This window comes from Loxodonta africana, chromosome 10, assembly GCF_030014295.1.
Source record: "Loxodonta africana isolate mLoxAfr1 chromosome 10, mLoxAfr1.hap2, whole genome shotgun sequence".
NCBI classification, from domain to species: Eukaryota; Metazoa; Chordata; class Mammalia; order Proboscidea; family Elephantidae; genus Loxodonta; species Loxodonta africana.
Genome location: NC_087351.1, coordinates 46,958,681 through 46,973,743, shown reverse-complemented (window position 1 = coordinate 46,973,743; position 15,063 = coordinate 46,958,681). Strand labels below are relative to the sequence as shown.

The 15,063-nt window shown below is 35.7% G+C and overlaps 1 protein-coding gene across 2 annotated transcripts in view; it reads right to left on the bottom strand.

The window, feature by feature from the left end:
* LOC100667206 (signal recognition particle subunit SRP54) overlaps positions 1 to 15,063 on the bottom strand; it is a 91,844-nt gene that overhangs the window by 30,884 nt on the left and 45,897 nt on the right. Inside the window, exons 15-16 of one of the 2 annotated variants that reach the window (XM_003408833.3) lie at positions 13,333 to 13,428; positions 10,980 to 11,509 (exon numbers count right to left, since the gene is read on the bottom strand). In XM_003408833.3, coding sequence (XP_003408881.1) covers positions 11,418 to 11,509; positions 13,333 to 13,428 — 188 coding nt within the window. In that variant the 3' untranslated portion in view covers positions 10,980 to 11,417. Of the gene's footprint in view, positions 1 to 10,979; positions 11,510 to 13,332; positions 13,429 to 15,063 lie in introns of those variants that run through there. The other variant, XM_064292396.1, reaches the window with a different exon arrangement.

Below are 15,063 nucleotides of genomic sequence, written 5' to 3'. Positions count from 1 at the left end.
ACTGCCTTGACATAAAACAAACATACACTCAATAAATAGGAAAATAATACCTTAATGTCTTTGAGAGAGAGAGACAATATTAAAACATAAAAAAAGTAGAACAAGAAGGTTCCAGCAAGTAGCCAAAATAAGAATCCAATGACCTTCTGGTAGAAAAAAAGGCAGTGGAAATACCTGATATGGACTTCAAACAGCTAATATTTAAGGCTCTCCAAGAGAACAAGAAAGAGATCAAGGAAAACAGAAAAAAAACAGACAAAATCATGGAAAACAGAGAAAAGCATAGCCAAAATCAAGGAAAACACAGAGCTGTAGAAGAATTCAGGAAAATAATACAAGAACAAAACATCAAAATAACCCATTATAAATCATACAAAAACAGCAACTAGAAAGCCAGATGATAAACAACAAAATTTCAGAAATGGACAGCTCAACAGAAGGTTTTAGGAGCAAATGTGAAACAACAGAAGACAGAATCAGTGAGATTGAAGACAAATCCATGAATGCCACTTTGAGGAAAAATCAAAGGAAAGAATGAAGAAAACCTAAGAATTACATGGAACACTATCAAGAGCAAAAATGTGCATGTGATTGAAGTTCCAGAACAGGAGAAGTAAATGGAAAACACAGAGAAGACTGCTGAAGATCTGCTGGCAGAAATTTTACCAAATATCATGAAAGACGAAAAGTTGACCATCCAAGATGCTCAATGAACCCCAAAAAGGATAGACATAGGATAGACCCCAAAACAAAGTCACCAAGACAAATCAATCACACTTGCCAAAACAAAAGACAAAAAAAGGAGTACAGAGACCAGCTCAAGAAAAACAAAGTCACTTACAAAGGGGAAACAATAAGACCAAACTCGGATTATTCAGCAGAAACTATGCAGGCAAGAAGGCAATGGGATGACAAATATAAAACCTTGAAAGAAAAAAAAAACAAAAAACTGCCAACCAAAAGTAATATATCCTGCAAAACTCTTTCTCAAATATGATGTTGAAATTAGACATTTCCAAATAAACAGAAACTAAGGGAATTTGTAAAAACCAAACTAAACTTACAAGAAATATTAAAGGGAGTCCTTCAGTTAGAGAACCAACATCAGACAACAACCAGAGTCTAGAACACAGGACAGCATCAGCCAGATACCAACCTAAGTAAAGAACTCTCAATAATAAACCAAAGCTAAAAGACTTAAAACAGGGAAACAGAGACACCAATCTATAAATGATGACAATGTTGAAACAATAAAAGGGGGAATAAATGCTGTAGGTATAAAATTTTCAAATGGAGAAGGCATGAAGGTGATATAAAGTACTGGTTCAAACTTGGGAAGATAAGGGTAAATTTCAAGATAACCACAAAGGAAGTTCACAAACTTACTCATAAGAATAAAAAAGAAGAAAAACATAAAGACTCAGTAAACACAAAATCTATCATAATGAATAAAAGAAAAGAAGATTCACAAACAAAAGGAACTCAGCACAGGAAAGTAAGAGAAACAAAGTGTCACCATCACACACAAAAAACACAATATGAGAGCAAATAAAGTCATACCTGTCGATAATCACACTGAATATAAATAGCTTAAATGCACCTGTGAAAAGAGACAGAGTGGCAGAACACAAAAAACCACAACCTATCACTAGGCTGTCTTTTCTACAAGAGACACGCCTTAGGTGCAAATACATAAACATATTTAAAAAAATCAAAGTGTCATGGATTGAATTGTGTCCCCCCAAAATATCTGTCAACTTGGCTAGGTCATGATTCCCAGTATTTTATGATTATCTACCATTGTGTCATCTGATGTGATTTCCCTATGAGTTGTAAATCCATCAGTATGATGTTAATGATATGGATTAGTGGCAGTTATACTGATGAGATCTACAAGATTGGATAGTGTCACAACTCAATCTCTTTTGAGATATAAAAAAGAGAAGTGAGCAGAGAGACATGAGGACCTCATCAAGAGCGAGAAAAACAGCATATCCTTTGGACCTGGGTCCCTGGGCTGAGAAACACCTCAACCAGACGAAGACTGATGACAAGGACCTTCCTCCAGAGCCGATAAGACAGAAAGTCTTCCCCTGGAGCTGACATCCTGAATTTGGACTTGCAGCCTACTAGACTATGAGAGAATAAATTCCTCTTTGTTAAAGCCATCCACTTGTGGTATTTGTTATAGCAGCACTGGATGACTAAGACACAAGATGAAAAAAAAATATAGAAGCAAACAGTAACCAAAAAAGGTCAGGAGTAGTAATACTAATCTCAGATAAAATAGACTTTAAGGCGAAATCAACCCATAAAAGACAAAGAATGACATTACATAATGATTAAAGGGACAATCCACCAGGAAGACATAACCTTAATAAATATCTATGCACCCAATGAGAGGCTGAAAGCATTCCCCCTAGAATGGGCACAAGACAAGGATGACCTTTATCAACACTCCTATTTAATATTGTGCTGGAAGTCCTAGCTAGAGCAATAAGGCAAGTAAAAGAAATAAAGGGCACCCAAATTGGAAAGGCAGAAGTAAAACTATCCCTATTCACAGATGTTATGATCCTAAACATATAAAAAAAATAGAACCCCAAAAATTCCACAAGAAAATGACTGGAACTAATAGATTCAGCAAACAAGTAGCATGCAAGATAAACGCACAAAAATCAGATTACTATGTACCAAAAAAGAGAACTTTGAAAAGGAAATCAAGAAAACAATTCTACTTATAATAGCCCCTAAAAAGATAAAATACTTAGGAACAAAGCAAACCAGGGACGTAAAAGACCTATACAAAAGAAAACTACAAAACAGTATTGTGAGAAACCAAAAGACTTCTACATAAATGCAAAAATACAGCATGCTTATGGATAGGAAGACACAACATTGTGAAAATGTCAATCCTAACCAAAGCGATCTAAAGATACAATGCAATCCTGATCCAAATACCAACAGCATTCTTTAACAAGATGGAAAAACTAATCATTAACTTTATATGGAAAGGAAAGAGGCCCTGGATAAGCAAAGCATTATTGAAGAACAACAAAGTCAGAGGCATCACACTACCTGATCTCAGAACATACTACATAGCCACGGTAGTCAAAATAGCCTGGTTATTGATTCTGTATACCAATCAAGAACCCAGGTGTAAATCCATCCACCTATGGTCAAGTGATTTTTAACAAAGGGCCAAAGTCTATTAAATGGGGAAAAGATAGTCTCTTTAACAAATGGTGCTGGCAAAACTGGATGTCCATCTGTAAAAAATGAAACAGAACCAAGACTTCACACCACATACAAAAACTACCTCAATATGGATCAGACCTAAATATAAAACCTAGAATGATAAAGATCATGAAAGAAAAAATAGGGACAACGCTAGGGGCCCTAATACATGGCATAAATAACATACAAACCATAACTAACAAACACAAACACCAGAAGTGAAACGAGATAACTGGGAGCTCCTAAAAATTAAACACTATGCTCATTAAAAGACTTCACCAAATGACTAAAAAGAGAATCTACAGACAGAGAAAAAAAAATTGGCTACAACATATTTGACAAGGGTCTAATCTCTAAAATTTATAGAATACCTCAACACCTCACCAACAAAAAGACAAATGACCCAATTAACAAATAAGCAAAGGATATGAACAGACACTTCACCAAAGAAGACATTCAGGCAGCCAACAGACACATGAAGAAATGTTTGCCATCATTAGCCATTAGAGAAATGTAAATCAAAACTACAATCAAATAGCATCTCACCCACACATTACTGGCATTAATCAAAAAAAAAAGAAAATAACAAATGTTGGAGAGGCTGTGCAGAGATTGGAACTCTTATACACTACTGGTAGAATGTAAAATGGTACAACTACTACAGAAAACAATATGGCACCTCCTTAAAAAGCTAGAAATAGAAATACCATACGATCCAACAATCCCGCTCCTAGGAATATATCCTAGAGAAATAAGAGCAGTCACACGAATAGACATATGCACACCCATGTCCACTGCAACATCATTCACAATAGCAAAAAGATGAAAACAACCTAAGTGCCCATAAACAGATGCATAGATAACTTATGGTATATATACACAATGGAATACTATGCAATAATAAAGAACAATGATGAATCTGCAAAATAGCTCATAACATGGACAAACCTGGAGGGCATTATGCTGAGTGAAGTAAGTAATCACAAAAGGACAAATATTGTATGAGGCCACTATCATAAAAACCTAAGAAAAGGCTTACACACAGAAAAAAACAATCTTCCATGGTTACAAGGGAGGAGAGGCCTGGGGAGGGGAAATCACTAACTAGATAGTAGACAAGTATCAACTTTGGTGAAGGGAAAAGACAACACACAATATAGGGGAAGTCAGCACAACTTGACCAAAGTCATAGAAGCTTCCTAAACACATCCTAACACCTTCAGGGGCTGAGTTACTGGGGCTGAGAGCTAGGGACCATGGTCTCGGGGGACACCTAGGTCAACTGGCATAACATAGTTCATAAAGGAAGTGTTCTACATCCTACTTCGGTGAGTAGCCTCTGGGGTCCTGAAAGCTTATGAGTGGCTATCTAAGATACATCTATTGGTCCCAGTACGTTGAGAGCAGAGGAAAATGAAGAAAACCAAAAGCAACAAGCTAGATTCAGAAGACGTGGAATGAAGTATAACATTGCTGATGTCAGATGGATCTTGGCTGAAAGCAGAGAATACCATAAAGATGTTTACCTGTATTTTACTGAGTATGCAAAGACATTCGACTGTGTGGATCGTAACAAATTAAGGATAACATTTTGAAGAACAAGAATTCCAGAACACTTAATTGTGCTCATGAGTAACCCGTACATAGACCAAGAGGCAGCTGTTTGAACAAAATAAGGGGATACCGCATGGTTTAAAATCAGGAAATGTGTGCGTCGGGTTGTATCCTTTGACCATATTTATTCAATCTGTATGCTGAGCAAATAATCCAAGAAGCTGGACTATATGAAGAAAAACGTGGCATCAGGATTGGAGGAAGACTCATTAACACAACCTTGTTTGCTGAAAGTACTTACTGATGAAAATCAAAGACCACAGCTTTCAGTATGGATTACACCTGAACATGAAGAAAACAAAAATTCTCACAACTGGACCACTAATCAATATCATGATAAACAGAGAAATGATGGAAGTTGTAAAGAATTTCATTTTACTTGGATCCACAATCAACAGTCATGGAAGCAGCAGTCAAGAAATCAAATGACATATTGCATTGGGCAAATCTGCTTCAAATGACCTCTTTAAAGTGTTAAAAAGCAAAGCTATCACCTTGAGGACTGAGCTGTGCCTGACCCAAGCCATGGTATTTTCAGTCACCTCATATGCATGGGAAAGGTGGACAATGAATAAGGAAGACTGAAGAACTGATGCCTTTGAATTACAGTGTTGGCAAAGAATATTGAATATACCATGGACTGCCAGAAGAACAAACAAATCTGTCTTCAAAGAAGTACAGCCAGAATGATCCTTATAAGGCAAAATAGTGAGGTTTCACCTCATATACTTCAGACATGTTATCAGGAGGGACCGGTCTCTGGAGAAGGACATTATGCTTGGTAAGGTAGAGAGTCAGTGAAAAAGAAAAAGACCCTCAATGAGATGGACTGACACAGTGGCTGCAACAATGGGCTCAAGCATAGCAATGATTGTGAGAATGGCGCAGGACGAGGCAGAGTTTCATTCTGTGGTACATAGGGTTGCTATGTGTGAGAACTGACTCAATAGCACCTAACAACAACAAACACGTTTGTTTTCTTAACAGAAATTTGGTCCGATTTTTTGTTGTTGTTGTTGAGAATATGCTATCGATATTCAACTCCAAGAATTTTCTATATGATATTCATCATAAAATTTTAGCTTTTCGATATTTTAGAAATATTCTGCCTAAATCCAGAAATCTCAATGTTGAAGAGCTGCGTAGCTTAATCTGAAGTGTGCTGAGCCCTGAATCTTCTAATACTGACATAAAAAACAAATACTATAAAGATATAAGAACTGTAACAATTAGAGATGTCTTCCCTAGATGGTGCAGTTAACATGCTTGGCTGCTGACAGGTTGGAGTTTCAAGGTCACCCTGAGGTGCCTTGGAAAGCCTGGTGATCTACTTTCAAAAAATCTGCCACTGAAAACCCAATGGATTACAGTTCTACGCTGACATACATGAGATCATGAGTCAAAATCAACTCAATGGCAACTAATTGGTAACTTGTGGATCCTGTCATGGCATGATCAAGACATTCTTTTAACAAGAAGAAATTGCAAAAAATCAAGGGACAGACCTTGTTGAGGACTGAATTGTGTTCCCCCAAAATGTCTGTCAACTTGGCTAGGCCATGATTCCTAGTATTGTGTGGTTGTCCACCATTTTGTGATCTGATTATCCTATGTGTTGTAAATTCTATGATGTTAATGAACCAGGATTAGAGGCAGTTTTATTAATGAAGCAGGACTCAATCTACAGGATTAAGTTGTATCTTGAGTCAATCTCTTTTGAGATATAAAATAGAGAAGCAACCAGAGAAGAGAGGGACCTCATGCCACCAAAAGAGAAGCACCGGGAGCAAAAGCACATCCTTTGGACCTGGGGTTGCTGCACTGAGAAGTTCCCAGATTAGGGGAAGATTGATGACAAGGACCTTGCCCTAGAATTGACAGAAAAAGCATTCCCCTGGAATTGGTGCCCTGAATTCTGACTTCTAGCCTCCCAGACTATGAGAATAAACCTTCTTTGTTAAAGCCATCCACTTGTGGTATTTCTGCTACAGCAGCACTAGATAACTAAGAACAGACCTCAACTGGGGATTTTACATTCCCTCTAATTCCTATCAGGAGCCTTAGAAACCTTTTGAGGCAGTTCTTCTCTGTTTTAAATTGTCACTGAGTCGGAATCAACACGATGGCAACAGGTTCTATTTCCTAGCAAGTGCAGTCTCAACCATGTAGATATTTATTGCACTACTTCTGCCAGAACTGAGATTTTGAGCCCTTGGATGTCCCAATGTCATAAATAGTAGGCCCATGACATCCAATAACAACTCTTACCTCTTTTGGGTCACTGAGCAAGATTCCTAAAATAGGGACATATGCAGATATTACACGTTCTCCTCACTTGATACAGATATGAGGCCTCTTTCCGGAAAAAGGCACACAAACTTACATTGTACCTTGCTTAAGAAAAAGATGCCACAGTCAGTCAAATTCCTTCCGCTTTCTATGAGAATGAAAAGCCTTCTACAGCAGTGTCAGAGGAATCTCAGGCCCACCTAGAGGATTTTCTTACTTTTGGGATCATCTGAATTACCCCTCTTACGAGGAAGTACTGCTTTGCATTTCTTGGCTGTTTTTCCATTTATGATCCATTTATTTTCCATTATGATCCAAGAAATGCACTGTTTTAGGCTAAGGAAAGAACCTTTCAAGCCACGCGAAACTAAAAGATATGCTCTTGAAATGATTTCAAATGGGAAGAGAGAAAAGCAACGAGAAAATTACAAACATTAGCATATGTATGCCAAACTCAAAAGAACTTCTGTGGCAGTCAGCACATTAATATTGTCAAAGGAAATTTACCATAATTACTAGCTTACAAGATGTATTTTCACTTAAATAAAAAGGTGTCTAGAAATTATTTTGTACTCTGTGTGCCCATACTAGAGATGAAAAGTCAATACAAGAAGGGTAGGGCCTAGATCTTAAGTGAGCCAACTGCTTAACACTAAAGTGGCAAAGAAAAAAAAAAAGTGGCCAAGTGTGGGGAAAAAAAAACTATCACAACAAAATTTTATATCATATTAATATCTACTTTACAAAAAATTAAGAAGCCACAAGATGCACAACTGATACAGAGGTAAAGTAAAATTCATCCTCCAACATGTGAGATGTAAAGAAGGCACTAGGTTTCAAGCTTAATGCAATAGCTGAACATGCATGGTAATTCAACTTAGTAACTGGAATTTGGCACAGAATTTTGAAAATGACTCAAGTTTCTAATCCTGTGCATGCCAGTAATGAGAATTATCTAGATTCAAGCTATGATAAAGTGTTTCAGGTTTTAGATATAATAACTTACATGGCCTTACTAAAAATTATTGTTAGGTTTTCAGGGAGATCAATACTTAGATTTAGTTGCTATTTAGCCATGATTTTTACTGCCACAGCAGTTTTTATTTGAACTCAAATTCTTTGGTTACAATCTGTATTCAAATAATACTTTCTTTTACTGCATACATAAGCATGAAATGAAAACTACATTTACTATTTTACTTTAAAAACTTTTCCTGTTTTTTACCAAATATTTATGTATAGTAATCTGTAAAATAAATTTAAATTTGTTTTATACTATGGTATTTTTACTAGTATTTTATACTATGATTTTTTTTTTTAGACCCTTGGAATTCACTGATGTAAGTATTCATGTTGTATTAATTTTATCTTTACATTGCTGTTAGGTGCCATCAAGTCAATTTTTGACTCACAGCAACCTAATGTGATAAGAGTCAAACTGCCCCATAGGGTTTGCTAGGCTGTAATTCTTTTCAGGAGCAGATCATCAGGTCTTTTCTCCCATGGAGCTTCTAGGGGGGTTTGAACTGCCATTCTTTTGGTTAGCAGTCAAGTGGTTAACCACTGTGCAACCAAAAAAAAAAAAAAAAAAACACCAGGGCTCCTTGTATTTACATTAATACCAATGATATGGGGCTCTATTTCCAGTAAGATTCTGTGTTTTGCTTCCCATGTATCAGTATTCACTTGTTACATTTTATTTCTTTTTAGCAATAAAAACTATACTTATATTTAAACTTAGAATATTACTGCATGTCAGAACTTAGGACTTCCTCTCACTGCAATATACTGTATTTGGAAACCCTGGTGGCCCTGTGGTTAAGTGCTACGGCTGCTAACCAAAGGGTCGGCAGTTCGAATCCACCAGGCGCTCCTTGGAAACTCTACGGAGCAGTTCTACTCTGTCCTATAGAGTCGCTATGAGTCGGAATCCTATAGAGTCGCTATGAGTCGGAATCGACTCGACGGCACTGGGTTTGGTTTTGGTTTTTTGGTATTAAACAAAATAATGGTTTATATTACACATTTTAAAATTACTTTTACTACATGATGGAAGTATTTTAATTTTTTCAAAAAAATTCCTCTATAAAATTGTGATGCATTGTATATATACACCTTTACATCTTATATGCCAGCAAAAATAATACTTTCAGGAGAACACTATCATCTACCACGTGAAAACGTTAATTTGCTCTTTCTTGGTTTTGTAGTTTGTTGGTATTTAATTTCTAAATTTGTTTTGGTTTATTATTACATAAGAACTATAAGCTTAAGGATGTTATAACCAGTTTTAAGTTTATACATATTTAAGTAACAGTGTAACAAAAATCAGAAAGAATCCAATGTTGTACGTTATTAGAACTAGCTAGTGATTGGGAATATATGAGATATCACGAAGCTAAAGAATCAATTTTAACAGTAGTAAAAAATAAAAAGTTCAAATTTTTTAGGATTTTATTTTGGTAGATAAACTTACGCTGTCAAACGTCAGTACCTTGATAAAAACGGTGAGAAATGAAGGACAGCTTTTGTACCTGAGGATGTCAAGTGAAGGAATTAACAAGATCAGGCTTTTAGAGAACATCTCCAATTCTCTCATTTTAACACAAGAGAAAAGAGAAACAGAACCTGAACTAGGTATCCTGGATATTTTTTTTTTCCCTTGCTGTTATCTGTGCTTCTGAAAAATACAGTTTGCTTCAGAGCAAAAATATTAAAAACTTATGCCTGAATCCATAAAGTTTATTATGGCCAAGTATCTCACTTCCTTTCTTCATTGAAATGCAAGGAAGGTACTCTGAGGATAGACATTACAAAAATGCATACCCAGAAAAGAAGGTATGCATCAGTTTTATTAGAAATTTACCGGGTAAACAATATTCTCTCTATTATCAAATTTCTATATCTGGACCTTGCTATATGACATTCCTCCAGAACATAAGATCCTTATTTTTACAGGGTATACGATGTTTTATAGGGATATTCGAATATATAGCTGGTGAAAAAAAATTAGGATATAAAATCATTGCCTAAACCGACAAAACCAGTTGCATTCTTTATGTAATTATTTTTTAAAGATTAGCTGGCTTAAAAGACCTTATTAAAACATATGACTAATAAATTTACATCATAAAATTAAGCTATTTCTTCTGCTCTCTCTCATATGACTATAAATCAGTTCTTTGCCAAAGATCAGTTCATCCTAGTTCAAAATACAGTGCTATACCGTATCTGTCATCTTCATGATGTCAATAATAGGCATAAGAGTTATTCTAGTCTTTTCAATTAACTATAATTTATTTAAAAGCCATTGTTCTAAATAAACTGTGCAGGAATTCAAGATAACCAATAATCAGATCAACTTGTTATTGTCTCATGTTTTTAATATATAATAGTAACAACCTAACATTTGCAATTATCTTCCCATTTGGAGGGCTATACATTAGCTAATATAATCAAATCATACCAACTTCTTCAAGCAAATTCTTGATATTTAAGAAACATAACAAAATTGGTTTTAAAAAATCAAATATTGCCATTAAGGCTTCAAATATATGAGGTAAAAAAATGCAAATTATATACAAAACATATGTATTATGAACTGTAACCAAATTCTCAGTTTGAATTTAAATTCCCAAACTAAAATTTTCAATGGCAAAATTATCTTAATCACTCTAAGTTAAACAAAAATTCCTAATATTCATGGTTAAGTTATTCTACCATTCTTTTCATTAAAGTTATATTTCCAGGCATAGTTTTAAATAACATGTAATGGCTTTTAATTTAACTTTTTATGTGATACACTGATAATTTTATACCATAAAGAAAGTTAACAACCCTTAACTTATAACCACTTTGAAGTTTATTTTACAGCACTTTTATTGAGATATCACGTAACTACTGACCAGGACTGTTTACAAATGTAATGCTTGGCCTTTGAGATAATTAAAAACCTTTTAAGTACTAAAATTTTACATCATGATTTGTTTAACTTAAGTGTATGATGGTGAAAACTAACAAAAGAAGATAATCTAAAGCAAAAATATAATGATTTCCCAAAACACCATATATTCCTCCCTTATATCAAAGGGAGGGAAAGAAGAAAGAAGGAAGAAGGAAGAAAAAAGTGGGGGAGGAAGACAAGAATAAAAGAAGAAGGTCAAGACAGGCAAGAAAAATACTTTTTTTTTTTCCCCCATTTGAAAAAAGGAGGGAAACAACTGAGGTCTCAGCAAATAATGTAATCAACTGAGTCAGTTTATATTAAGGCATCTTCTTTACATATTATTGAATCCCATCATGCCTTTCATATTGCCAGCAGCACCCTGTTGAAACTGCCTCATCATTGACTGAAGTCCTGCCATACCACCTAGAATGAAAATAGAGCAAAAACAGAAAATTATTAAGTAGAACTTGAAATCTTATTACTTTTGCATAAGTGGAAACCCTGGTGGCATAGTGGTTAAGTGCTATGGCTGCTAACCAAAAGGTCAGTAGTTCAAATCTGCCAGGCACTCCTTGGAAACTCAATGGGGCAGTTCTATACTCTGTCCTACAGGGTTGCTATGAGTCGGAATCAACTCAACGGCAGTGGGTTTGGTTTTTTTTTTTTGGGTTTGCATAAGTACTTTAGCTTCTAAAAAATGCTTGGTTCTGATTATAATTTAGTCATCAGCCTTAAAGAACACACAAATTAAAATTTTGTATCATTACCAGTATCCTCATCTGTAAAAGAAAATAAATAACATACCTATGGAATTGAGAAGAATAAATGCGATAATGCTTGAAAAGATCTAAGAACAGTACCTGTCACAGTAGGCAGTCGACAAATCTAAACAAAACACATTTTCTTCTCTGGCAATTACAAAAGAGTCTCACTAAAAATAGCATTAAATTACATAAAAAGTAATCAACCTGGATTATTTCATAAGACTTACAGGAAGAAAAAAATTCACCATTTATTAAGTGTCTACTGTAGTGCCCAGGGAGCCTTGGTGGCGTAGTGGTTAAGAGCTCGGCTGCTGACCAAAAGGTCAGCAGTTTGAATCCACCAGCTGCTCTTTGGAAACCCTAGAGCGTCAATAGGAGTTGGAATCGACTTGATGGCAACAGCTTTATAGTGCCCAAAGCTGTACTGTTGTTGTTGTGCGCCATCGATTCCAATTCATAGCAACCCCATAGGACAAAACGGAACTGCCCCCATAACATTTCCAAGTCTGTAATCGTTACTGAAGCAGATTGCTACATCTCTGTCCCATGGAGAGGCTGATGGATTCCAACCACCAACCCTTCAGTTAGCAGCTGAGCACTTAACTACTGCACCACCAGAGCTCCTCAGAGCTGTACTAAATGCTTTCATATACATTAGCTCATTTAATTGTCACAATTTCTTAAGATATTGCTTGTAATTTTACAGAAGGGAAAGTGAGGTTCAGAAAGTCACAGGAACTTTTCAAAAGTTAAATAACAAAAGTAGAGCTAGGATTCAAAATCCTTACACAGTAAAGCCTGTGAAAGCTGGAACCTGTGTAAGGCAGAAAGCTGTCAGAGAAGCAAAACTCAAATATTGTCCACTAATACAGTTCAAGAGAAAAATGGTAAGACTGCACCCTGTCAAAGGTGGAAAACTTGCCAGACCCAGAAAAACAAGGCAGTTCCACTATGTTCTGACTCTCACACGTTTCACTGTATAATATCAAACCCTCCTCATCGAAAATATCTAGGTTTCAAAATAGGGCAAAAGGTCACTAAAATTAGCAAAAGAAGTTTAAGTCATTTGCTCAAAAATCACAAAGTGGCAATACAGGAATGACTAAAACCTAAGCTCATACAGGGATATGACAACCATTCAACTTACGATTCAGGTGGCCATTTCTCTAAGTCACATACCTTTTAAACAGATTTTTATATTACAACAGAAGGCCTGTCATTAAAACTCAACCCTTACTATACATTAAACTGTATCTTAGCAACTTGATAAAGTAGAGGGTCAGTGAAAAAGAGGAAGATCCTCAACAAGATGGACTGACACAATGCCTACAACAATGGGCTCAAGCATAACAACAATTGTGAGAATGGCACAGGATCGGGCAGTGGTTTGTTCTGTTGTACATGCGGTGGCTATAAAGCAGAAGCAACTCCACGGCACGTAACGACAACAACATCAGCAAATGGCAACAACTATGTATTTACCCATATGATGAAGAACTCTTGGATCCATCATTTTGGCCATTTGTTGATTCAATTTTGCCATCTGAGACTGGCTCACGTTCTTAGACATGTCACCACCTGAAAGAGGAAAAAAATATTTGAGTCACTATAAAATGTAATATAATCGGGTATCAAAGAAAGTTTGATGAACTTCATAGTACGAAGAAAAAAAGTCAACTATAATCCTACCACTCTAATATAACTATTTCTATTTCTACATATTCTAATCTTTACCTCAATTGTATACATATTTTGGAGGACAAACAAGTGAAATTCTATTCTTAAACAACTAAGGGACTTAGGGGCTAAGATCTTTGTTAATATTTTTACTTATACCTGTGAATGAGGTAGTATAAGCAAAACTGTTTCCAGTGGTTATTAATGTTAAGATACAACAACAATTATTTAACAGTGACATGAGAGAATGCTAAACAAAGAGCTAAGTTTACTGACATCGATTAATCAAGAAAGATATTGGATTGCTGGTAAATGAACATGAAAGAATGAGTCTAAGAGAACCCGAAGATTTCTATATCTAAGAACTTATTAAAAGGTAACAAAAAGCTTCAGAGAGCAGAAAGAAGAAAAAAATACATCCTCATTTGTCAATGAATTTCCACACAGTCAAAACTCTCCAGTAAAAAAGGGAAGCCAATGAAAGATGCACTCTGGGGCAGAACAGATAAAAGAATCCTTTAGAGAATAGCTATGCTCATAAGAGAAAGGATGCAAAAGTGATCATTAAGGCAACAAGGGGTAATGAGAGCTGTCTCAGCAAAATTATTTCAAAGGAACATTAACTATGGCACTTCTCAGGAGCATTTAATGAAAATAAAAAAGCTGTCCCTTGTCTCTGATCAAAACTGGCTACCTTGAATAAATTATATGAATTACAAACTATGAATTATAAATGAAATAGATGTTTTTATGTCAAAATGACAATCTGTGAAGTCTGAGGAAAATCTGAATTCCATGTTGACTGGTGATTTGTCGTAGAGTTTGTTTTTGAGGACTTAAAATTTCTAACAAATATTAGCAGTGTGCTGTGAAAACAATGTGTGCCGTATCCGTTGCCCATTTCATCTTGGCTGTGCCCTTACTGAGCAGTCAATTCTTAGGTAAGATCTGCCTGATGACCTGCAGTAGTTCTACTGAGAATAGTCAGAGTCATAAGTTAAACTGACGTAACATTTACTAGTCACACCTGCAATAGCACATAATGTTGGGAGTTAACCAATTTTAAACATGTTTGTCTGCATAACTTTGTCCCTTGTCACAGAAGAGAAAAGTAGGACACAGCAAGCAAGGGACGTAAAAATAAAGTATCAAAGACAAAAGGCAATAACAGAAAAATCTGTAAATACTCATCCTTTTTAGAAAGAAATATCATTCATCTTTGGGGTGTACTTAAAACTTTAAAAAATAACTGACTTTAGTACTTGTTTACATTATGGAAAATTAAAAGAAGACTGGACAGCTGATTAGCTCCTTAGAAAAACAAAGTTATCACCTTACCTTACACATACACAGCAAATTAATTCCAGAAAAAAAAAAGTAAACCCAAAAAACAGCAGAAGAAAACATAGGTGACTACTGTGGCATTGGCACCCTGGTAGCGCAGTGGTTAAGAGCTACAGCTGCAAACCAAAAGGCCGGCAGTCTGAATCCACCAGCCGCTCCTTGGAAACCCTATGGGCAACTCTACTTTGTCCT